The sequence below is a fragment of the Ceratosolen solmsi genome, unplaced genomic scaffold (genome assembly GCF_000503995.2).
Source record: "Ceratosolen solmsi marchali unplaced genomic scaffold, CerSol_1.0 scaffold47, whole genome shotgun sequence".
Classification (NCBI taxonomy): domain Eukaryota; kingdom Metazoa; phylum Arthropoda; class Insecta; order Hymenoptera; family Agaonidae; genus Ceratosolen; species Ceratosolen solmsi.
Window position 1 is genome coordinate 10,173,624 of NW_011948419.1, and position 26,967 is coordinate 10,200,590.

General features: G+C 23.6%; 3 protein-coding genes across 3 annotated transcripts; 1 reads left to right on the forward strand and 2 right to left on the reverse strand.

Moving 5' to 3' along the window:
* Positions 1-1,016: 1,016 nt before the first annotated feature.
* Positions 1,017-14,611, reverse strand: Mgtor (nuclear basket protein megator; the record flags this gene model as incomplete). The annotated part of the gene is made up of 11 exons (XM_011497719.1): positions 1,017-1,187; positions 2,787-3,119; positions 3,295-3,472; positions 4,466-4,831; positions 6,147-6,530; positions 7,035-9,931; positions 10,367-10,891; positions 10,963-11,483; positions 12,590-13,241; positions 13,763-14,322; positions 14,394-14,611. Coding segments are annotated over 11 exons (6,744 nt in total), but the record flags the coding sequence as incomplete, so codon positions are not given.
* Positions 14,612-14,686: 75 nt separating this feature from the next.
* Positions 14,687-15,617, reverse strand: LOC105360858 (uncharacterized; the record flags this gene model as incomplete). The annotated part of the gene is made up of 2 exons (XM_011497858.1): positions 15,263-15,617; positions 14,687-14,853 (listed from the first exon to the last, which is right to left on the reverse strand). Coding segments are annotated over exons 1-2 (339 nt in total), but the record flags the coding sequence as incomplete, so codon positions are not given.
* A 6,561-nt stretch (positions 15,618-22,178) lies between these two features.
* LOC105360859 (tumor suppressor p53-binding protein 1) lies at positions 22,179-25,775 on the forward strand. The gene is made up of 6 exons (XM_011497859.1): positions 22,179-23,621; positions 23,692-23,842; positions 23,930-24,138; positions 24,231-24,788; positions 24,848-25,061; positions 25,551-25,775. The coding sequence occupies exons 1-6, from the start codon at positions 22,332-22,334 to the stop codon at positions 25,742-25,744; spliced, it is 2,616 nt and encodes an 871-aa protein (XP_011496161.1). The 5' UTR covers positions 22,179-22,331; the 3' UTR covers positions 25,745-25,775.
* The last annotated feature ends 1,192 nt before the right edge of the window (positions 25,776-26,967 follow it).

A 26,967-nucleotide genomic window follows, 5' to 3' on the forward strand; every position in this document is an offset into this window, starting at 1 on the left:
AAACAATATCATAAATCAAAGATATACACTTACATGGCTTCTGTCTTTCCACATGTGTTTTCCCCACGAATCGCTACGGCGATAGACCAATGCACTGAACTATTGAATTAGCAGTTCGAGTCACAAAACAACCTTCATTTTCAAACACATAGGTATTGCTATGCGAAAAACATTGCAGAAAATTCTTGTCTAATGCTTTAGAAGTTTCGAGAATTTCGGGAAAGTAAAGCTTTAGAAGGTAGAATTCCAACCGATGTTGCTATGCGGATACCAGATAACCATTGTAGGAGGTTCGAAGGTAAAGCTTTGCAATATTTGAGAATTCTTGAAGTCAAATGTTTACAAAATTAGAGAGGTAGAAGGCTTGTACATTTCCAAGAGCCTAATTTCTTGGAAAATGCTCCAATTTAGAATAATTGTATTAAAAATATTACTAAATTATGTTTTCTTCTTTTAAAGTCATTAGAAATAATATAGAATTCTTTAAAATATGCTTTCACAATTGAACAAAATGATTAGTTATTTCATAAAAAAAATTTAAGTATTATTTCCATAAAAATTAACATTTTAAAAAAATATATAGTTATATAATTCTTGTAAACGAAAATTTAGATTTTAGAATGTAAATATAAATATTGTAATATCGATTTTTCTAAATAACAGATTTTCTATTAAAATAAAATAATGTATTTTCAGAAATAATATTCAAGAACTATTAAACAAATAATAGGAATTTGATTGTATTTTTTGAGTATAGGTTTGTGAAATTAATGTTTAATTTTGGAATGAAGTCTTTAATCATACATTTTCGTTTTATAAATTTAATTTAAAACATACATTTGCATATAATAGATAAGAATTATCTTAAAAAGAACACCAGTATGTGAATTTAGTGTATTTTAATAAATCACATTAAATAATAATATATAATACACTACAATGCTTTGAATTGTTTTTTTTATTTATATCATCACTTTTGTAAATTTATTGGTTCACAATAGCATAAAAATTGAAATAAGCCAATATAAAACAAAATTTTTTTATACATATTAATTTTGAAATATAATAAATTGAAGTCTAATAATTGTAAGGATATTTTGAACGTATTCTACGGCCTCTAGCACCACGTACTCGTGTACTTTCATTTGATGTTCCCCTTATCGCATGGCCCCGAACTACATTTTGTCCTGAAATATAAAACAAAAATTTCCTTAATAGGTTTTAAATAATTAATGTACTCATAAATAAAATATTTATTCAAGTAATACTTCTTAAATATAATAAATATTACTGCAAGCATAATATATATTCAATTGGTTCTATTGTCTAAAAATATAATATTTAAATTCTATTTATTTCTTAACAAAATATAATTAAAAAATGAATGTACAAAATATGTACAAAAGTACAGCCTGCAATAATTTAAATGATTTTATTACTAAGGACAAACAATATATATATAAGTAATTACGTGGGATGAGAATTTATAAAAATTTTAGTATCTATAACTGAGAAACAAGATATTTCGTTTTCTATATGAAAAACATGCTTATTAATTATTTGAGCCTGTATTTATTGATCTTATACATAAACGTTGTTGTAAATTAATTTTTATAATAATATTATAATAAATAGTTGAAAATTTATGTATCGGCAAGATATTGGTAATTTTTTAAAGGTATATAAATACTTAGAATTATTTTGAATAGTTAAAATTTGTAAAATCTTAACTAATTCAGTATTCTTAAGTAATTAAAAATTAATAAATTAAAATATTAATTTTGTGATGATGTGAATGACGCAATTATTAAAACAGCATAACACACACTCGCTAATAAAGAATGTGCCACTCAATTGTTGGTCCTTATAAAATTAACAAATCATCATTATCATCAAGGAGCATCTTGTGTAGAAAACCATTCACCACAAGAACAGTTCCAAGCAACCGTATCTTGGTGATTAAATGTAGGATAGACCGTTCCATCTAATAAATCATAATGCTATATACATATATGTCCTATTTATAATCATAATGCTATTTAACGCAGTACTGTTTTAGACATTCTGATTTTATTTCCGAAAAAATTATTAATTCCATTATTAATACATTTCATTGTAAATATATAATATAAAATTTTCTACTTTTTATAAACAAAATTATTGAATTTATTTTATATAATGGAATTTGGTCTATATTTTTATGCTATTCTCAGAGTTTTGTTTTCTCTTAGTCCCGCAAGTACAAATTGTCCAATGATGGTTAAATGCTCATTATACATAATTTTCGGTATTAATTTTAATTATATATAAAATCTTAAGAAATATTTATAATTTTGAAGTAAGAAACTGAAGTTATTTATCTAGATCATATTCTATTTTGGTCGATGAGTTTGATTATGATTCAAATTAACAAAGAAAAAGCTATCTAAAATTAGATCACAATTTTTTAAAAAATTTCCTTAAAACAAAATAAAAACATTTATAATTATATTATTTCTATTCTGTCCCATAATTTTCTTTATTGTAAGTTATAATACTTGTAAAACGGCAGTTAAATCATCAGTATAAATATTAAGATGGTTTCAAAGTTGAATAGTTTATTTGTTTTTAATATTTGAATACATCTGTATTTATATTTTTTTAACTTCTAATTTATACTAGCATTATGAACTATACCTATATATTAACAATTTTAAAAATATATTACATTGTTCTAAATTAATAACTGTATTTGATTAATTAATTTAGATATCTAATTAATAGTTAAACAGAATTAAAACACTTACCACGAGTAGATTGAGTATCCCAAACAATTGGTGTTGGCCTTGTGGCGCGAGTAGTTCTAAAAGTTGTTCTCGCAGATCGTCTTGCTGTAGCTCCTCGTATTGTACACATTAAAGTGCTAGCAGCAGCTGCTGCTGCTGCCATAGCTCTCTGTCTAGTATTACTAGAAGGGGAAGCTTCTGCTTCACGATTATCTTCTTTTGAATCATTATCACCTGTTTCTTCATTTACTTCTTCGTTACTTTCTATATCAGCATCGATTATATCTTCATCGCCACCAGTCGATCCTGCAGTTCTGGTTTCTTCTGATCTTTTATTGATATCCACAGTATTTCCTATTTTAGAAAATATCTAAATATTAGCTAACTAATTTAATATATTTATTTTTTATTTTATACTTCTTTAAAATTAAACAACATAATTTTATGGGTTTGTGAATTGATCGGATTATACGATAAAGATTATATACTTAAATCATTATTTAAAAATAATTGAAATATTATAAGGTACCTTCTGTATCATTTGTGAGTTCCAAATGTACTATATCTCTTTGATCATCCTCCTGTTCAGGAACACAAGATATACGCACAGCTGGCGCAATTGTTACATCAGTTTCTTCACCTACATTTGTTTGAGATTCAGTCGAAGCTGGTATCGAGATATCTTCATCAGGAGGTCTATTCGTAATCTAATACATGTAAAAATAATTGATTATACATTAAAAAATTTTTTTAGCACTAAATTTAAATAATTTTTAATTTCATTATATTTTTTGGTATTATTATTAATAATCAAAAATTTGGAAAGATGTAATGTTTTATGGATATTAAATATCAATATTAAAATAACATTAAAAATCTCTTTTATTATTTCTCAAACTTAATTTCTGTAACGGTAATGTATTAAATACATTCATTCAATAGATTATTCTATTCTATTACATTTAATAAATTGAATAATTATTAAAATATGTAGACAAATTAATACAATTATGAGGAATGCTAATTAAATTGCTATTAATATATGTATCAAAAGTTAACGAATTTTATAGTACACAACAATAACTAGTATATAGTACAGTATTCGTGTTATACTAGTAATAAAATTTCCTTGTATAAAAGTATCCTACTTATTCTTCATAATTTTTTCAAAATACTTGAGTTTAGCTTTATGAAATAAAATTATTTCTAATTTGAAAACAAATAATTAATTTTATTATAATAACCTAATCTTATATATAATAAGTATTAACATTTTCAGTTAGTAAAACGTAATTTTAAGCAGCGAAATAAACTATGGTTTATTGTAATATGTATGTTGAAAATGCATGTTTACTTATCAATCTTTTAAAATATTATTATCGTTAGTTGAACACATAAAATATCTTTATAATTGTAATTAATTTTGAGTATTTACTATTTGAAGGATTGATAAATTGTTTCGTATTTCGAGTTGCAAGATTTAGGAGACCACAACAAATGTAGGCTTAATTAAGAATAAAAAATTAATTGCGATTTTTGTATATGTCTGTTATACAAGATATTTATTTTAAATTGTAGTAATTTTATTTAGGGTTACAATTAGTTTTAATGATGACCTTTATTCATTTAGTATTTTCGTATCAGTATGTTCTTCCTATTTATAGTTTTATTTAAATTGTCATTTATATAATACTACTTACTGATCCGGGTTGTTCTATTATTGGAGATACTTGTTGTGGCGTAGTTGGAACAGGATGGCTAGTGTCGCTATCTTCCAACTGCGTAAGATCTACTCGTGTATCATCCATTCCTTCTCGCATAACTTGAGCTAAACCTGAACTAGTTGAACTAAATATTGTTCTGGTTCCACAATTGGTTGAGTTGCTATGCGTTTGTCCTGATGATGCTGAAACAGATGTCGAAGGATCTCCGAATGTAAATCTTCCTTGAGGTACTTGTGGTGAGCTAACTGCTTCGCCAAAGCCATCGTTTCTTCTAGGCATAAATAATGTTGGTGTGCTAGGAACTATACAGTCATCGCCTCCATCTTCATATCCTTGTTGTGGCTGCAAAATAATGTCTTAATATTAATTATATTATTTTTAATATTTTATTATTAATTTATAATTTTTAATAATAAATATAAAGTATATGCTTAAGTTCATAATATTTTATTCCGATATAGTCTCTTTCAAGCTGCTTACTAAATATTATTTTTGTAGTTACTGGAATATTCAAGTTCCTGATATATTAACTATTAATATTTTTTTTTGTTGCGAAAAGGCTAAGAAATTTAGGGAATAATATTTACAATAAAAGAGATTTTTATATTTTTCCAGGCTCCATTAGTTCAAATTTTACATATGGATATACAAACAGTTAAAAATTGATAATAAGATGCATTCGTTTATAAGCTCTTCAGTAAATCTATATTTCAAATTTGCATTACATGGAAATTAATTCTTAATGTTCTCAATTTAAATAGACATGTTTAATTTTGTATGAATAGCTCATAAAATTACAAGATGAATTATATTATGGAAAATATTCAAATACAATAATTTTTATGCTTTGCCATTAGTATTTATTTCAAAATTAAATGTTTTTAATAATACATTTTATATATTGTAGTTTACATGTATTAAAATAAAGAAATTGCCATGAAAAATAATTAAAAAAATACTACAGATTTTACCAGATTTTAAAATTATGCTAAAAAATTTATTTTGCTATATTTGTATTTTTCTTTTATAATGGAATTTTTTAGATTTCCTTTTTTTAATATATCGAATCTATTAAATTATTTATTTTTATAAAATTAATAATAAATTATGAATAAATTACAAACATTATAAAAAAATAAATAATACAAATTTGATATTTCAAACAAGCTTTTATTTAAATAAATTATCCATTTATTTAAATAAAAGCTTGTTTAAGACATCAAATTTGTATTTAAATACTGACAATATCTAATTTTTAAATATATTTTATATCATTTTTTAAATGAATTATCTACAAATAAATAAGGATCGTTACATTGTCCATAAACGCAATGTACTTTTTATGAGACTAGATTTTGCATCTTGGTATGTCAAGTATTTTAGTCATTTCAACTTAAAAATTTAATGCTATACTTTAATATATTGTACTTGCATGAGTAAAATTCAAAAATTATTTTCATAAATATTCCAATTTCTCAACATTTCGTTTCATATTGCATTACGACAAATAATTAGAGTTTATATTTAATACGATCAAAGTGAAATTTACATATCAAAATAATAAATTATATATAAATATATATTATTAAATCGAATATATATTTATTGTTTCATATCATGTTAAAGAATAATTAAAAAAAGTTATTCTTATATTTACAAGTAGCAAATGTTGTGACTGCGTTCTAGGCATTGGAGCGATCCCTCTTGACGATCGTGATACGAAAGAGGGCGGCTCACCAGTTGGCCCTGCACTGCTTATTGCTTCAGATTGTTGTTGCTGATTTGATGGAGGTCCAGATTGAATTTGTCTAGAAATTTCTGCACTTGTAGAATCTTCTTCCATAATTATTTCAACCTCATTATTATCTCTTTCTTCTACGTTATAAGGAATCTCTTCCTCTTCAATTTCCTCATAAGGATCGTTATCGAATTCTTCTTCTTCTGGGGGTTGATGTGCTCCACCTCCTTCATCACAATCAACTACAACAACACAACCTTCGTCACCTTCTTCATCGTGATCTCTTTGACTAGATGTTGGAACCTATATATACATAAAAATCAATATAATTTTTTAAAATAAATTTTCAGTAATTGTTTTTCAAAAAACTCTATTAATTTTTTTAGAGTAAATAAGTATTTATATATACATGATACAAACATACTAGTGTTTATCAAAGAAAAATAATTTTTAAAGGATCTTAAAATGATAAAAATACAACATAACTCACATTACATTATCATTACAAATATATTTTATTAATTAATTAAATATAAATATTGAGTTCATAAAAGACTAAACAACAAAATTTTCAATTCTTTTTAACTAAGAAAGAAATTAATTGTGAAGACATTTAAATATGTTATATAAATTTAAAATATATAATTTATAATTTATAATTTAAGTTATATAAATTTAAAATTTTCAATTTAATTATCAAAAATATCTACATAATACTTTCTCTCTATTACATGCTAATATTTAATTACATAATAAATATGAAAAAATTAACTAAATGAATTGAAGTAATATAATTTAAATGAATACCTGATATTCGATATCCGATGCACTTGCAGGTGTGGTAGGTAGATCTTGTTGCCTGCTCCGTTTACTCTTTGGGCTTGATATTTGTTCTTGTCGTGTATGATCTAGATTTTCGTTTAAAGTAGAGCCGGCTGATGAATCTAAAGTTCTTGGGCGTTTATGACATACGGAAGTATGTGAAGTGCTTACTGATTGTGTTGAACTACTAGGTACAGTTTGTTGTTGATCACCTGGAAGTATTTGTTGTTGTTGTTGTTGTTGTTGTTGTTGTTGTTGTTGTAGCTGTTGTTGATCAACTCGTGGACTAACTAACGCCACAGTTTGTTGTTGCTGTTGTTGTTGCTGTTGCGTAGATAATGGATCTACAGATTCTAGTTCTTCACGTTGCGTAGATTCAGCTGATTCATTTAATTGAGGTTGTACTAACAACTGTCTACTTGTACTAGCTGGCTGGTAATCCATATGAGAACTTGTAGGAGAACTTGTTTCAGTTGTATGCACAATTTGTTGTTGAGATTGTTGGGATGTTAGCAGAAGTGGAGCCCCTGCAGTTGTAGGGAGAACAGCGGCTGTACGAGATTGTACAACCACACTCATAGGACGAATACTAGCTAAAGGTGTTTCTGTCCGTGCTGACATTGGTTTAATGTTTGCAGTTGGAGGTTCACTTATTCCAGTGCCAAGATTGCTTTGACCGGATATTTGCCTTTGATATTGTGTTGCTCGTTGTAATAAAGCTTCTTTTTCAACTTGGAGTTCAGATCGCTCGTGTTCAAGACGCATAATTCGTCCTTCCATTTGTGATTTTAATGTTGTAAGTCTAGATTCATATTCACTTAAGCTTGATTCACATTCATTTGTACTCGAATTAAGCTTCTCTTTAAGTTCGTGAATTTCCTTTTCACAGACTTTTTTATATTCAGTAAGTTGCATGATCTTAGTTCGGGCTCCTTTAAGAACTTGTTTAGCCCGTTCTTCTTTTTCAAGGCTAACTTTATTAATTATTTCAATTTCTTTTTTTAAGTTTTCAGATTCAGACTGTATGACTAAGACCTGTTGACGTAATTCAACATTTTCTAAATTCAATTGATCGTTAGCTTGTTTTAAATCCAATCTATCTTCTTTTAATTGTGCTTCTTTTTCTAGACTAACCTGTATATCATCTTCATTTACTATTTTATTTATATTAGTTTGAAATACTTGTCGGTTATCTATTCGATTTTTTTCTTCTTCCACTGTTTTTGTTAATTCTTCATATTGAGTCTTATATTTCTTTGCTATTCTTCGAATTTGAATTTCTTTGTTTTTTAAATCAGTGAGCATAGCATCTTTATCAGAAAGTTCTTTTCTCAAATTCGTTAAATCTCTCCCTTTCTCATTTGAGTTAATAATAAAATCATTAAGATCTTCACTAAGTTTATTTACATCATCTGTCATTTGTATTATTACGTCTTCATGTGATTTTAATTGACGTTGAGTTTGATGTAATTGTTCTTCCAATCTAATTTTCTCATTTTTTATGCAGTTTAATTCTTCAATACGTTTAATATGTATTTCACGCTCTGAAGTTAAAAGCTTGCTCAGATTTTCTCTCTCCGTTTGTAATCTGCGCCAATCATCCGGACTTGCTTTATTGGCTCTTTCTACTAATGTATTCGCTCTTTGGCGCCATCTCATAGCTTCACCTTTCAAACTACTATTTTCTTGTAAAAGTGACTCAAGTTTTGCTTCTAAATCTCGAGATTTTTCGCGTAATGGTGCTACTTCATCTGTTAATAAGTTTAACTTATTTATGAAATCTTTAATTTTAAGATTAAGAGAATCTCTTTCTTCACGGAGGATTCTATTAGAATCTGTTATAGCATTCAATGTTTCAACTTTTCGTAATAATTCTGAATGTTTTGATGTTGTTACTACATGTATTTCATTATTTTCACGTTCGCGTTCAAGCAATTTTTTTATTTCTTCAATTCGTTTTTCTGCAAGCTCAACCTCAGATTTCAGTCTCATATTTTCAGACTTAAGAACATCGAATTTAGCAAAAGTTAAGTCTTTCTCGCGACGCAAGTATTTCATAACTTGTAATAATTGTTCTGCTGATTTTGAATCTTCATCATTAAAGCTTCGATTCATATATTCAAAACTTGTGTTCAGACTTTGGTGACCATCAATATTCAATTGTTTTTGACTGTGGACTATAGCTGTTCGCTCACTTAATTCTTGAATTTGATTATGTAGAATAACATTTTGAGCATCTAAATCTTCTAATCTATTTTGTAATTTCTGAATTTCATTTTGTAAATAAGTTTCTCGTTCAAGCCACATAGATTTTTCAACTTCTAATGCCTCTTTAGCTGAGTTTCTTTGCAAAATTAATTCTGTCATTTTTTCGTTAGATACTTGATTTTCTTCCTTTAATTTAGCTAGTATTTGGAGATCAGCAGTGTGTAAAATCATTTCTCGAGCATATTTATTTTCTGCAGAAGCTGCTACACTTGAAGCGTTTTGTAAATCAGTTTTTGCAATAACCAGTTCACTTTTCAATTCATTAAGTTCTTCAATATGTTTTTCTGCGGTAGCTAATTTTTTTCTTATCTCAGAATCGTTTTCTTGTTCAATTGATTTATTTGGTATTTTTTCTTCTAACTGTTTTATCCTATTTTGTAAAATTGTAATTTCATCTCGAGCCATAATTAAATTATTTTCAAGTTCTTCCTTTGATTTACTAAATTGCATCGTTGCTTCTCGAAGTTGTGATTCCGAGCTCTCAGCTATATCGCAATATTGTTGGCTTTGAAAGCGAGCTGTTTTTAATTGGTCAGACAGGCATTTTATTTCTGCTTGATTGCAAGCAAGTTGAGCTTCTAACTCTTTTACTCGTTTACTTATATCATTATCTCCTGAAATTTAAATAATTATATATTTTGCTACGTATAATAAATTTCATGTATATATCATGAATCTCTACACGAATCTCTACATTCATTTTAATTTTTGTATATATTGTTTATTATTTACATAATATATAATATATTGTACATAAAATTATACATTTAAAATTACGGAGATTAACATTAGTAAAACTAGCAAATAATATTAAGCAACACAAAGTAATGAGCTTCAAGATATTTTTATATTATTTTATATTAAAACACTAAAAATATTTACATTTCAAGCGCTATAAGATTTAAATCAAAATAATTGTCTAGTAGTAATTAAGTAATTTCACTTTTTATTCGTTTAAAATAATTATTGTGTTCAAGAATTAAATAATTATTTTTTTTACTACTAAAATATAAAAATATTTATTTTGAAAATGAAAGTGTTTGCAATACCTGTAATGGATTGAGAAATAGTGTTTACAGATGCTTGTTTGAGCTGAGAATTTAAATCATCTATTCTCTTTAAGTACTCTTGCTCGGCTAATCGAGAAGTATTAAGTTCTGATTGAATTCTTTCATTAAGATATTTTTCTTCAGTTAATCGATCTTTTGTTGTATTCATTTGTCTTTCTAAATGTAAAGATAATTCTCTGAATCGATCTTGTTCTTCCTGCAATCGTCTTCTTAAAGCAGCGCATTCTCTCGAAGCATCGTCTAATCGCTGCTCCATGCGTAACTGCCCTTCTGCTTGAACACGATCTAAACTTGTTTTTATTGCTTCAATATCTGCTTTTAGTAAAGCATTCGTATGTCTCTCCCGTTGTAAAACTTCTCTCTCTTTTAAAAGACGCCCTTCAGAATCTCGTAATAGCTGCCTCTCTTGTTTTAAATTTTGTAATTGTACCTCTGTTTTTGATAATCTACTTTGAGCGCTTAAGGTTTCATCTTTTAGTATCATTAAGCTTTGTTCATGTTTACCTATTAAAAATAATTATGATTATTAAGTTTATCATAATAAGTAGTATGTATTAAAAACTAAGTTTACTTACCAATTGTTGTGCTATAATTATTACATTTTTCTTCTAAAACTTTAATTTGAGATTTATATGTAGCAACATTTCCCTGCAAAAGACTGAATCGTTCATTAGCTGAATCTAGTTGAGCTTTTAATCGACAACAACGAATTGAATTCTTTTCTGTGTCTTTGCGTAATCTTTCATTTTCATCGCTCAACATTTGTTCATGGGCAATTTTATCTCTTCTATATATGTCAAAATCATTCCGTACTTGATTAAACCTAGCTTCAGATTCTTGAACTTGTTTATATAAGTTTTTTACTTCATCATTTATTTGTTTGCATTCATTTGGTAAATTTGTTATTTTTTTGTCCTGAGTATCTTGGTCTTCATTGTTAATATGCTCATTTATTTCTGAATTTTTTATATTACAGGCTTCATTAATACATTGTTGGTACATGCTTTTATACATATCGCGTTGTTTTAATAAACCTTCTAACATTTGTGTTTGTCTATCCTGAGCTGCTTGCATTTCAGTCAATTGTTCGATATACCTACAAAAATTTTTTATATACAAAAAAATCATCAATTTTTAAACTAATAATTAAAAATAATCGAAAAACAGAAAATTCTAAAATATATAGAATAATACTTTCATTCTTACATTTATAATTTTTTTATATGTAATGCCATCTAATACAAACTTAATAAAATAAAAAATGTTAGTTTATTTCATTTTATTATCAAGAATTCCTAATTTAGAATTTTATAGAATTTTTAGAATATATAGAACTTTAGTTAGAATGAGATATTAAGTTACAAAAATAAAACTATACTTATTTGTTGGTCTTACAGTTAATCATCACTAATATTTTAGGAAATGAATTCTAAATGATTTTAGGAAAAGATATCGTTGAACATTGCTTATAGATACAAATTGTAAGAAAATGACAAAAACTACCTGTATTAAAATAAATATTAGTAATAAGTTAGGCAATTTTATAATTTTAAAATGGTCAAAATTTTTTCTATATCTCGTATACTGTAGTTCCTACAACATAATCAACTACATTTTTAATAGTATCTATGAAGATACATTATAGACATTATTTCAAACTTAATTATTGATATTGAAAGTTTTTTATATTTTTCTTTAAGATGAATTTTAATAATTAAAATGTTGCATAATTAGAAAAATTTTCGATTACTTATAATTAAAGAAAACAATATTTTTGTGAAATCATATTCTTAATGTATAGAACTTTTTGATATCTATGTTAAATTATATATTTTATATAGATATTTAATTGATCTAAACCTTGAAATAATCGAATTAATAGAAATGATATAAATTTTCTAAAAAGAAATAAACATTTTTTCAGAAAATTTATTTATAATACAGTTTCTTAAAATAGGAGACAATTATTATAATTATAAAAATGAATTTTTATATGACATTAATATTGACATATTTTCTTTAAAAGATTCTTTGAAAGATAAAACAAGTATTGTTTTTTTTTTAAAAAATTCAGATTCTAATTATTTTTTATTATCTCTGTGTATTTACAAATATATAATAAATACAATAAATACAAAATAAAATCATAAAATTTCTGAAATATGATTTTATATATTTGTAATTTAAATAAAAAAAATATACCTGTCAAGTTTTTCTTTCATTTCACCAGAATTTATTTGATCAGTAGCTTTTTCAATTTCCTCTTGTCTAGAAGATAAAGTTCTTACTATTGAAAGTAATTTTTGATTATTTTCTTGTAAACCTTCAATATCTTTAAATGTAACTAAATTTTTACTAATAATTTGAGAAGATGCAAGATCATCTGTTATCATTAAACTATGTTCTATAGTAGTAGTATTATTTATACGACTCTCTTGAACTTCCTTTAATAAATAACAAACTTGCCTCGCAAGATCAGCTAATTCTGATTTTAGTCTCTGATTTTCTTTAGAATGATGATTAGTTAATCTTTTAGCTTCATCGGTATCTTCTTGTAAGCGAGTGTTTTCAGATAATAATTCATCTAGTCGTAAACTAAGACTAGTTACATTAGCTATAGCAGCTTCATAGTCCTCCCTTTGTTGTTGTAAAATTGGTGCTTTTTCTTCTAATTCTTTTAAGATAATTTCCATTTGAGCTTTTAGTTTTTCATTTTCTTCTCTTTCTAAACTTAATTCATTCATTGTCTCTACTAATTGAGTATAAATTTGTGTTAAGCTCAAACCTCTCTTTAATATTCTACTTGCAATAGCTGCTGTTGGGGCAAGTTGTTCTACAGCCTGATCTAAACGTTCTGTAAAATTTACAAAATATAGTTTAAGTAATAAGTTAATTTAGAAATAAAATAGGCACATAAACAAACAAATTTAAAAATAACTCTATTGGTACATGTTTTGAATGTACTCATTGATGTACTGATTGATGTTTTCTTATTTTTTATATTAATATATTCAAAATAAATAATCAAGACAGAGAAATAATTATATTTTAACATAAAAAAAAATAATTTATAAATAATTTAGAATACTTGAAATATTATATATTTGAAATGTTTGATGTACAAATTTTTATAAAGTTAACAGTGTAAAAAATTTCTTAAAATACATTAATATATTAAATTAAGAAATATTAATTTTTTCTAAATTATTTAGTTTTATAGATGTCAGACAGTATAAATTATGCAAATGAAATTTTAAAATACTTCGAATGTTTTCAAATCAATAAGTATTTATTTATTTTAAATATGCACTTAAAATCTGTTAAAAAATGTTTATATAAGTGTCTTGAAACTTTTCTTATAGATAATCACACTACCTTGCTTCATAGTTTTTAAAAATTCATTAGCTAGACTAAGTTCCTTCGTTAATTCATCAATATTTTTCTGCTTATCATTAATTTCATGATCATGATTAATTAAGGTCTGATTATACTTTGATTCTAATATTCCATATTGTTCAGTGGCATGCTCTAATAAGCCTTGTAGCTCTTTTACTGCATTACTGTAATCATCAGCTTTTGAATTTGCTTCATCAGCCATTCCCTTGTAAAGATCTGCTAATCTAGTTTGTGCTGTAACTTCTTCTTTATAAGATGCATGCATAATTAATTCATGATTCCTTTGATCATCTAATTTCTGAGCTAACTCTTCGCAGCGATGCTGCAGAATTGAATTAGTTTCTCGTGCTTGTATTATTGATTCATTCGTGATCTTCAGTTCTTCTTCACACTGACTCAGCCTGGTATGAGTAAGCAATGCTCTAGCAGATGCCTCTGATCTAGTATTTTGTAATTCATTTGTTCTTTTCGATAATTCTTCTTCAAGACCAACCATTTGCTGAGATAAAAGTGCTCTCTCTTGTTCCAATCGTTTTTCTCTATAAATATTAAAAAATTATATATTGATTATAAGAATATATTGTTTAATATAAATATAAAAATTACATACTTGAAATCCAGAGACATTTCATGACTTCTTACTTCTTCTATTTCAGTGAATGCTTGGCACTTGGCAGCAATTGCAACTTGTAATTGTGAACCAAGAGATTCAAACTCAGTACGCAAACGTTCCAATTCTGAATCTTTACGATCTACTTGTGAATGTAACGTATTGTTTTCATCGATGAATACATTTTTTTGTTTTCTCAATTCAGTATTTTCTTTTTCTAATCTACAATTTTACAAATTATTAAAATTAAGTTTCAAATAATTTAAAAATAAATTCATTGTTTTAAATAAATTCAACCTTTTAATACATTCTTGTAGCCTATATAGTTCGCTCCTATTTTCATCAAGTTGACTTTGAAGTTCATAACCAAATTTTTCAGCCAATTCTAATTTTTCTTCACATTTGTCTAATTTTTCTTTTTGAATTTTACAATCATTTGTTAAATCATTACATTTTTTGTCTGCAAATTAATTTATTATCATTAAAGGACTGATTAAAATAAATCAATAATATATACTTGTTCTATATGTAATATATAAAAAAATATTTATAAATATAATATATTCTACATTTTTAAATATTTTAATGCAAGCCTATTAGAAATAAGATAATACGTTTGAATTAATTTCAATCATTAAAATCATAAAATTAATATTTGCCGAGTGAAAAATTTGATTTTTAATTTAATTAGTACAATTATATTTAGCGAGAAGTAAGAAATATTTATATTTCTTTTATATGATAAAATAAGAAATGTTAAAAAGTTTAAATTTAATTTAATGTAAATGCAAACAAATTAAATAAGTAAATTATAAAATTATTCAAGATTATTTAATAAAAATAAAACTTGTATTAAGCAATTTTGTTACCTAAATTTTTACGATTTGTTTCAAAAACTGCTTTAGATGTTATAAATTCATCGAATTTACTTCTAAAAAAATTTTCCAATTTTTCGCACACGCTACTAGATATTTCAGAAATTTCATTAGATGACAACAACGTTTGTAATACTTTAAAATCTGTTTTCTCAGCTATTTCCATCTTCTGTTTTTAAATTATAAAAATTTTGATTCTCCTAAAACAATTTTTTAGAAAAATATTACATCAAGAACCTTATTAGATTAGTGTATTTTTTTGTAGCGCTATTATATCGTCACCAACACATGCACAAACAGATTTTTATTCATTGGTACCCAATAGAACTTTATATATAAAAAAATATTAATATAACAATTTTTTATTTTTTTATGCTAGTGCATAAAGTCTATAAAAAAATTTATATTTATATACAAGAAAATATTGTATATAAAAGATTTTCTAGTTTTTACAGTATATGATTTACTTATACGCAAAATAACTCTTTATATGACGAACACTAAAATAAATCTTATAATACACATATCTGAATAAAATGGTTTCGTATAACTGCTAATACAAATAGCTGAGTATATATACTTAGTAATATCAAATCATTAATTATGTATTTTTCTTGTAATAAATCTTAATAGTTGCATTGTTATGAATCACATCCTACTGTTTTAATTCTAAACTCTGAATATTATACCTTTATACTTACAAGTATAATACCTTAAAAATATTACTTGTAATGTACTACTGTGTCCCTTTAACCAATCTTAGAACATATCTGATATCTATACTAAAATGTAATGTAAAATGTAAAATGTAATGTAAAGCTTTTGATATTAAAGTAATAAGCTCAATTTTTATTTAAACAAGAGGGGATACTCGTTGACATAAATTAATTGTACAACGCTGCATGTTTAGGTGATTTTTAAAATATTAAATTAAATTACAAGTAAAATTATAATAAACAATAAAAAGAATACCGTATTGAATCATTATTAATACAAATTTTTTTGCTTAAAAAACTTATAAGGTATATTAATCAGGAGTTTTTTAAAATAATTTCGTAATAGGTTTAGTTTTACAAGCAGTTGATTTTAATAAAGAATAAAGTAAGAGTTATAACAATGTTTCTATTTTAAGTAAATAGAAATTTAGCTGCTAGATATAATAAAATCCGTTAACAAATGTAACCTTTTATTGTTACAACGGCGATATTATCTATGCAAAGTATGTACCAACGGAAATATTAAAAACAATAATAATAATAAAAATATATTATAAAAATATGTTTGCTATTTTTTAAAATTTATTTACTGTTAAATTTTTTCTACACTACAAAAACAAAAACAAAAGGAATAACATCTAACTTACTGTATAATAATAAAAAAAGAAACATTAAACATTTTTATGTTTGAATGTACTTTATAAAATATAACAATTAATGATTTTTTTTAATTGGCAATAAAACAAGTACACGTAAAAAAATTAGTCAATGTATTAATATAATAATTGATAATATAACAACCTACTCATTAATTTATATTAAATAATTAAAAAAATTCAATGAAGTTTAATAAGTACTTTAATAATTTAAATGTTATCTGAAATAAGTTAGTATTATTAATAATCAGAGAGATAGTACTTTTCGTCTTATGAATAAAAAAGAATTAAATTTTGGTGTCATAACTTCACAACCTTTTAATATAAAAATTGTTTTTATACATTACTGATAGAAACTAATGCAATAAAATTAATTAAAAATTAAATTAATACAAAAAATAAAGCACAAAAATTTAACACTTTCAATAACAAGTTTGGTACATGAAGTTAAACGAATGTAGTTAAATGAATCAAGATAAATCCTTAATAGATGACCAAATAAATATATCAGTGGAAATTATTAATACAGATAATATTTTTATAATTACCACGTAAGATAACCAATCAGAACCGAGATTGAATTTCATAATTCTTGCTAATAGTCTTTTTTTTTAATATAAAACATAATAATTTTAAGTATTACTACCCTTAATTTTAAATTGTTTAAAATATTTTTTCTAGTAGTGAAATGTTATCAAATGAAGCAAATTCAACTAGATAATATTTCTCGAAATTGGAAATATAACGCATTAGTAAATAAGTACTGCTTGTGTTTTTTTTAATATGAACATCTCTTGTAACTTTTTAAATACATGAACACTATCTCTTTAATTTTTATAGAAAATCTATAATGATAACGTAACATAATATAATATAAGATAACAGAACACAATGTAAAACAATATAAAACAACATAATACAACAAAACACGTAATAGTACAACATAATACAATAAACACATAAAGTACAACATTAGGTAACATAATATAATATAATAGAAATTTGTTGCTTGGTTATAAAATTGAGTATTGCCTATTGTGACTTAAAATATGAATTTTCTAAAAATGGGAATTATACCATTAATACATAAACAACAGAAATATGTAAAAACCAGTATCCATTAGATAGTTCAATGTATTTCGATCAAGAGAATACTAAATAAATCTCCTTATAAATTAAACGTAAATAATTTTGTTTAATTTATTCCAAATTGTTTCTTCATAATATTTAATAGTTATATATAACCAAATTGAATATCGAATAATGATCATCGCTTATATTTTACCAACAGGATACAAAAATACGTTTATAAATTTGAAAGACTACATTTTTGTTTAGTATGGATTTACATAAATATTTTATATTTGTGAACTTGTATTGTTAAAGTCATTCTTAATTATTAATCATTCTAAATTTTTACGTATAAAAATAAAATTAATTACAATTATTATAAATACATTTTCTAAAATCCCTTACATAAGAGATTAGTGTAATATTGATCAATACAAATAATACACCTAATTTGTATTATATTATTTATTTTGACGGGATTCTTTTCTTAGCATTGGCTCAAAGAATATCACTTAACTCTTGTACTTCTGTATTTACTATTCTTCAACTTCATATAATGAAATCACCAATAAAATAATATTTAAAATTTGATTTTTTATATCCTACTATTTTACTTATGTAGTATGTTGTATGTTATTGAATTTGCATAAAATGCTACTTCTCCATGAGATGTAGGACAGGCAATTATTTTTATTATTCAGACAAAATTAAAAAATCATACGTATGCTTTTCAGATTTTCTAGTTTATTGTTGTACAATAAATATGATAATATAAATGATTCATCTGTTTTAAGTGCGTATTATGTATTAAGTTTCCCGCGAATCGTGACTTATGTAACAATTTACATTTATTGTATAGAAGTTGTAAGATATAAACCATTATTACAATTAATTAAATAGAGGATTAAATTTGTTAAATTATATATTACGTATAATATGAAAAATTTCTTAACACAAACAGAATTTTATTTTAAGATTATTAATTTATGTAAATTGAACTTTCTCAATTTGAATGTCAATTCAATAATTTATTAATATAATTTAAATAATAATTCAAACATTGTAAACGGAAAAATCCCCCTTATTCAGATCCAAAAATTGAATACATATACATTTATGTTAAAATCAATATTTTTTACATCATATAGTTTTATAATCCGATCGTATTTTCTTACGAGTAAAGCGGTTTATTATAAAATAAATATTACAAGACAATTAATTATAAGAATTAGTTATTTTTAGTTTACTATTATATTTGAATAAATTTATTGATTTATTACATTTACTAATATCATTTTTAATCACAAACGAATTTATTAAATAATTTACTTTAATGTTAGTAATGGATTAAATCGTTGCTTGAAAATCGTGTGATTTGTATCTTGAAATTTTTTGAAGTATAACATTTAATGATTATATGATTAGTTCCTATATTTGTATATAAGCTTTAAATTTTTATTTACGTTAATAAATCACATATTAACACATTAATTATTATATTATTAGCTTGACAGATTTTGAATTTTTATATATTGAAATATTAATAACATAAGTTTATCTTATTTATTTTCCATATGTTTATTATATTTTTAAAGTTTTTCTATAAATTCTATCTTTAATTCTCCATGAAGTTTATAATTTTTAAATTAAATTATACTCTGATATTTTTTTCTCACCTGTTGTAAATAACGTAAAAAATTAGATGTATAAGGTATGCAGCAAATAAGAATTCATTTTCGAACTATCATTAACTCTTTCTTTTAGTCCTATAAGAGTACTGCAATCTTAAATAAGTAAGTCGGTTAGGTTACGATATCATTTTAAATATCGATTAAATTAGAAAAGAGATAAATATTGAAAATTAATTTGATTCAAATAACTTAAAAACTATATAACTAAAAATCTTAAACAATTCGTATAAATATACAAAAAACATTTATATAGGTTAATCCCCAAATGTCAATAGCTAGTGTAATCAGTGTAGACTGGTAACTTAAGTATAGATAAGTATAGTTTAATTACAAGTTGAAATATAGATTGATGCATTTGTTGCTAATAATATATTGTTGCATATACGAATTTCAGTATTTTTTGTATTAAAAATAAAAATAATTTCTTTAAATCAATTATAAAAATAAATTAGAATTCTATACATAAGACATTAAATACTGGTGTAATAGCATAGAAACATAATCACAAAGTTACATTTAAGGCAATTGTATATTAAAGTTAACTAAATAAATTAATTATTTTAACTACATATAATCTTAAACATAAAAATAAAAATAATTAATGATAAAACACATCTATACTAACATTATGCATATTTTTTAACACAGAAAATTTATGAATCTATATTAATTAAATATTTTTAAAAATTATAATTATTCATTCAATACCTTTAATAGTTAATCTGTAAACGTAATACAAGTTTTTAAATAAATATCTTTATACATAATTGATTATAATTAAAAATTTTTATCAAAGAATATACCAATGCATTGCATTTTTAATAATAACATAACAATCGTTTTCAGTAAAGTTTAAATTTATAATTATAATAACATCTACTATTATAAAAAAATTAATTATAAAAAAGCACATATTTTGTATATATAAAATAATTATATATATCCCAAGAATTTAGAAATAGTAAGAGTTAAAGAAAGTAATAATGTATATAAATTATAATTACATTTTTTATTTATAGCTTTTTGATTATAAAATAAATAATAAAATTCATTTTAAATTTCATTATATGATAAAATATTAAATATACTAATAATTGTTATTTAGATAAAATAGTTTAATATTATTTAATTTCAAATAATGCTTTTTTTATTTAAGTTACAGAAATTAAAAAAAAAATAAAAATACGTATATCAACAACAAATACATAGTTATAATATGTCAAATGACTTGCTAGTGTATAAGAATGTTTCTTTAACGAATGAAATATTCAAGAAGCTTATAGAACCGTTATAATCACTGATTAATTTGCAATTAAACAATTGCTTATAGCCATAACATGTTAAAACAAGTAATAAAAGAATATATAATTTAAACAAAATTTTTGTTTATAAATTTATAATAAATATGATTGTTATTTTATGATAAAATCATTTACAATAAAATCGATTGTTTTTATTTCTGTTATAATTGTACAGCATAAGATTGCTTATAAATTTCTTGCTTATATTTATCTTAAAAATTGAAATTTCAACTTTTCTATTTAGATACAAAATATAAAATACATTTAGGAAAGAAGTAAATATATTTGAATATGGGTTTAATTTAATTTCAATTAAGAAATATATAAAAAAAAATATTTTAGACCAATGTAACCAATGTATTTTATTTTACCTAATGTTGCAAGATTTTGCACTCTGCAATTATTTATAATTATCTTGTATATACTGCAGATTAGTAGTTTAAAAGAAGATGCAAATTTATATAATCAAAACAAAAAAAATTTTGGAACCAAAAAATAATTAAGATTTTTATGACTTCCTCATTTAACTAAATAACTAAATCGTTGTTATTAATTAATTTATGTATACAAGTATTTGTATGTTATACAATTTTACAGGAAGTATTTCTTTTTATTTCATTAGAATGGATTTAACTGATTTAAGTAAAGAAGTTGTTTCTCAAGTTGCTGTAGATGACAAATCAAACATTATTATTAAAAATTTAGATATAAATGTAAAAGAAAGTCAAGATTTTTATTTGATTGATTCTATCAATACTGAGAATAGTATATTTGAAAATAATCCTCAGGTAATTTAAGAATTTCGTTTCCATTAATTAATTATTTGATAATATTAAAAAATATATTTATAGATTTTAAGCAATAATAATCACGAACAATTAAATAAAAGTACTATTGAGAATTACACAAAACAGAATATAAATCATGAAAAAGTTGTTTTAGATAATTTTAGTACTAATAAAAAACAAAAAGAATATTTTGTACCAATTACTGATGGAAGTATAAATAATATAGATGACAAACATAAAGATAAGAACAATATAGAACAAAAATTAATACAAAATGATGTATTTCAAAATTTAATGAGTATGCACAGGAAGAGCGATAATATTTTTAATAAAGAATCTTTCAAAAGAAAAATTGAGATTTCAAATGCAAGAGCTTCAAAATATTTCAGAACATTAACTAATGAAAGATATGAAAATAAATCTAATAATAGAATCAAGAATAAAAGCATAATTTTAGAAGTTGGGCAAATTAAAGACAGTAAAATTGTGGATTCTGTTGATAATAATAGTCAATTAGAATCAGTAATTTGTTGCAAACAAATTAATAATTTTGATTCCAAAGTTAAAGATGATATAATAATCATAGATAATAAAGTTGAACCAAAAACATCTAAATTACTTGTAACTAATTTAAAAACAGATCATAAATCAGAACAAAAAAGTAATTGTATATTAAATGACGTAACATGTATACAGAAAATTAAGAATAATTATAATATACCACAAATATCTTCAAATTTAAATCATGAAATTCTAGATCAGAACGAAATTGACAACTTACAGAATATTTTTTTAAATAATGATCACACTTGTACTTTTCCAAATGCAGTAAAAAACAGAATGAACATGGAAGTAGCTTATTATAAAGCAGCTGTAAAACCTAACTGTACAGAATTAATTAAAATTAATGAAAATGAGGAAATTATTTTAGATATGTCGCATGAAGAAATTAGTTCAAAAGACATAGATTCAGTTAATGCGAATTGTAAAGGAGTTAACATTCAAAATGATACCAATTTCATAAAGGACCGTGAAGAGGACATACTAGATATTCATAAGTCCAATTATAATATTCAAAATAAAAAAAATGATTTTCTAAATGATGTTTCAGATAATAGTGATAATGTTGAATTAATAGAAGATTCAAATCAAGAACTGGATTCTCAAATTGCAAATGATCCAATTCATTTACCCAAAAGTGAAAGTTCTATTGTGGTTACTATAAGTGATAGTGATAATTCTATGATTGATGATCGTAGAAAAAATGATAATTTAAGAAATAATAAATTAAATCGTGAAAACATAGAAATTTCACAAATAGAAAAAGTAATTAATTTTAATATAAAATTAAAGTGCTTGTTGAGTATTGATAAAAATGCAAAAGAAATTTATCAGAAACAAATAATAAATGCAATATGTGAACCAAATTCTGCTCCCATAAGTCATCAAAAAATTGCTAATTCATCTACTTCTACATGTTTAGCAGATATATCAAGTTCTGATAACAAAGATAGCTCACCTGCTTCTACAAGTGCTTTTCAATTACATAATTTACAACCTTCGAGACTATCATTTGTTTCTAGCATTAGTAGTTCAAGTTCTGCTTCATGTACAGTACCTTTAACAACAACAAAATCTAACAACGAAACACAATTTTCATATCGGCCATGGCCCCTAAAATATTTTAAAAAAAATGCTAATCGTTTAAATTCAGAAGATAAACAAAATTGGGATGCATTTGAAAAATTAACCAAAGAATGGAAAAATAGTCATATAATTATTTCAACAATAATAAATTTTTTAAATAATGAAATTTTCTTTCCTGATAATGGATCTTGTGATAATGGAAACTCTGATTTAACAGAAAATAATCAGATTCTTCGCTCTTCAACTCCAGAAATTGAGGTTAACAACATTTCAAATGTACAACCAACAAAAAAAAATGTTAGGAATGACAAAGTTAATAAACAATTAAAAAATTCAAAAATTATAAAAACAAGTAAGGAAATAGAAACTAATACAATATCAGAATTAGATAATGAATTTCTTGAAAAAGAAGTATTTGCTAAATGGTCTGATAATAATTATTATCCAGGAAAAGTTTGCGCTATTATAAAAACTAAATATAAGGTATTTAAAAATATCCATTTCGTTAGAAAGTAATAAAAATAAATTCATGGAAATATAAAAATTTATTTAGGTAAACTTTTTTGATGGCAAAACTAAACTGCTTTTGCCAGATTTTATTCTTCCCATTAACAAAAATTTGGAGACTGGTTCCTCTGTATATACATATAGTAATGATGATAAATATGCTTCTTCAGGATTGATCATAAATATTGAAAAAAAAGGTGAGAAAGTGATTTATACAATTGAAACAGATGGAGGTCAGAGAGTTAATACTACAATTAACAACATCTTTTTAACATCGGATCAAGCTCAATTAATTAGGGAACAAATACTCAAAACAAGTATAGTAACAACAATTCCTCAACAATTGAGTTACATAACATTAGATAATGTTCTTTCTAGTAAACGAAGATCTAAGAAAACGACTGTGCTAAACATTCATACAACTGAATTTCAAAAATCTTCAATTGATAGAAGTAATAAATCTAAACCATCAGTATCTGGAATGCAAAATAAAGTATGTATTTTTTTTTCCTAATAATGTTATATCAATTATTAAATCTTTGTATTAAATATTGAATTTTCAATTTTTTAAATTATTTTAAATAGTTGAAACAAAAAATTGACAATGATAATAGAAAAATGATTATTTATAATCATAAAGGATGGACAAAATTTCTTGGAGTTCAAAATGAAATAATAGATGTATTACAAAACGAAATTATTAAAGAACCTTTGAGTAAAGTGAAGGGAAAGTCTCGTTATCCAAAGAAAGTAGAAAGTTCAGAGGATCTTGAAATACTAGGACCTATACCAGAGGCTAATTCAAATATTTTTAAGGGAATGACATTTATACTTAGTTGTGTTTCTCTCAAAACACTTATAAGGTATCAAGTGGCAAGTGTAAATAATGATTCTAACTCTGAATCAGGAACTGAAAATGAAGAAGAATGGGTAAAACGTCCATTTTTAAGATATCGCTTGCAAACACAAATAACTGCTGGTGGTGGTAAGGTTTATGATCATTTTGAAGACATTCCATCAGAGGAGTATTTACATACAAAGCATATAACAAATTTGCCAAATTTGTCAAAGAATAGTTTACTTTGTTTATCAGTAGGAATTAGAAGTTATAATCATCAATGGGTGATTAGAAGTTGTTTACAGGTAATATGCAAGTTTTTTTTATATATATAATAAATGTATAATACGTTATTGTTTTTTAGAACAAGGCAATTGAACCTGCAGAGGAAGAACTTCCAGCAGGATGGAGCTTGGATAAACAAGCTTATATTGATATTTATCAAAGACCTAAAAATAGACCATTAGAACATACTATTATTGCAATACCTTTATTAGAATGTGGACAAACATTTGTAGAATTTTGGAAAAAAATTTGTGAAAATGCTGGAGCTGCTGTTCAAATTCTTGAAAATCCAGGTTTACATATTGAAATTACTTTAAAATAGATTTTAATGAATATAATAACATATTGATTCAATTTATATATAAAAATAATGATATTCATCATTAACAACTAAATTGAAAATTTTCTAAAATAATTTAATATATTATTCAACATATAAAATTTTATGTAAAAAAAAGCTTTAAATCAATTTTAAATTATAATTTAATACTTAGTTTTTTACATTTTCTTATTTCTAACCAAATTCTCTTCTATATTTTTTATATATTTAAATATTATTTATATTTTTAATCACAAACTGTCAATTTAATGTTAATAGTATTTTAAAATTTCATACCATATAAATCATTAAAACATCAATACAAAATGTTAAATATTTTATTGTATTCTGCTATAAAAAAGTTTTTAAAGAAATTTCATGTAATTTTATATTAGTTTTAATTTTATATTAGTATATTAAATATAAATCAAATAGTAAAATAAAAATAACTTATATATTTTAGATAAATCTTTTATGGAAGTGACAATTATACTTGCCAATGTAAAGTGCCCCTTATGGGTTATTGAACAAGCAAAGAATTGGCATATTCCGATTCTGTCAACAATTTGGTTAGTGCAATGTTTGATTGAAGGAAAGCTTTGCTCATTTGATACCAAACAAGTGTACAAATCTCCACTTTCAGATTCTTCATTTTAATTCATCCATCATTTAATGTAATTATTTAAAAAATAAATTATAATTCAAAATAATGATTTATATAAATATATTTATATACATTTATGTACTATAAATTTATATTCTGAAAATTTTCTATTTGTTGTTTTATTTTTTAAACACATATTGATAAATCAATAAAACATTTTATATCAAACTAAATATGTAAATATAAATTATTCTAGAAATTTGTCAATATTCTATGAAAAGAAATTAAATTCATATGTATACTATTATGTAAGATTCATTAGAATATAAGTTTACATGATTTTCTATTAGGTGTAAATTAAAAAATTATTAAGTTAAATGTTTTTGAAAGTTTTGTTGGGTACATTAGAAATGTTAAGCCTGCAATTAGTATAACATATATGCATCTCATATATCTCTGAGTGATCAAACAATTTGTATTTTAATTTAAATGAAAATAATATATAAAGTATATTAAAATATATTTTTGTGTAAAAGATACAAATTAACATATTATTTCAATTTATTAAATTTTTATTTTTAAAGATTATTAATTAATAAATATTTTAGATTATATTAAATATAATTTTTAAATCCTGCATATTTATACTTTATAAAAATTGTTTGTATAAGTAAATTAATCATACTCCATTTTCAGATTATAAATAATATAATATTAAATCAATTTACTTTACATAAAAATATCAGTTATTGATTATTAATATTTATTGAAATTTATATATTTAATATAAATTATAACTATTTCTATAATGTTTAAATACATAAATATAGATTTCTTTTTATTATGGATGCTAAAATATATGTTTTAGATTTTACTTTCTTCTGTTTTTCATGTTTAATTATTTTGTCATATTTTCTATTATATCTTACCTTAAGGATTTTATTATAAGTTCTATAACATTTTAATAAGCCTTACACACTTTTTTTCCTGTCATAATTCAATTTATTTTTCTTATATAAGAAATAATATACAAACTTATTTAACACTTGATATTATATATTAATCTTACAAAACCAAAAAAATATATAAAAAAGGCTTTGTATATCTATAAGATTGTAATTTAGCTTTTATTTAACTACATTGTTTTATAGATAGTAACAATTTTGTCTTTATTGTGAATTATTCTATGAATTAATATATTTTATTAAATTTATTATTGAAAGCATTGGGTTAAAGTTTTTTTTATTAATATGCTTGATTTATCCTTATATATTAG

Coding starts and splice junctions, on each gene's coding strand:
- LOC105360859 (XM_011497859.1), top strand. CDS start 22,332: ATGAACATGGAAGTAGCTTATTATAAAGCAGCTGTAAAACCTAACTGT. Junction 23,622..23,691: donor TTATAAAAACTAAATATAAG/GTATTTAAAAAT, acceptor AAATTTATTTAG/GTAAACTTTTTTGATGGCAA. Junction 24,789..24,847: donor TGATTAGAAGTTGTTTACAG/GTAATATGCAAG, acceptor ATTGTTTTTTAG/AACAAGGCAATTGAACCTGC.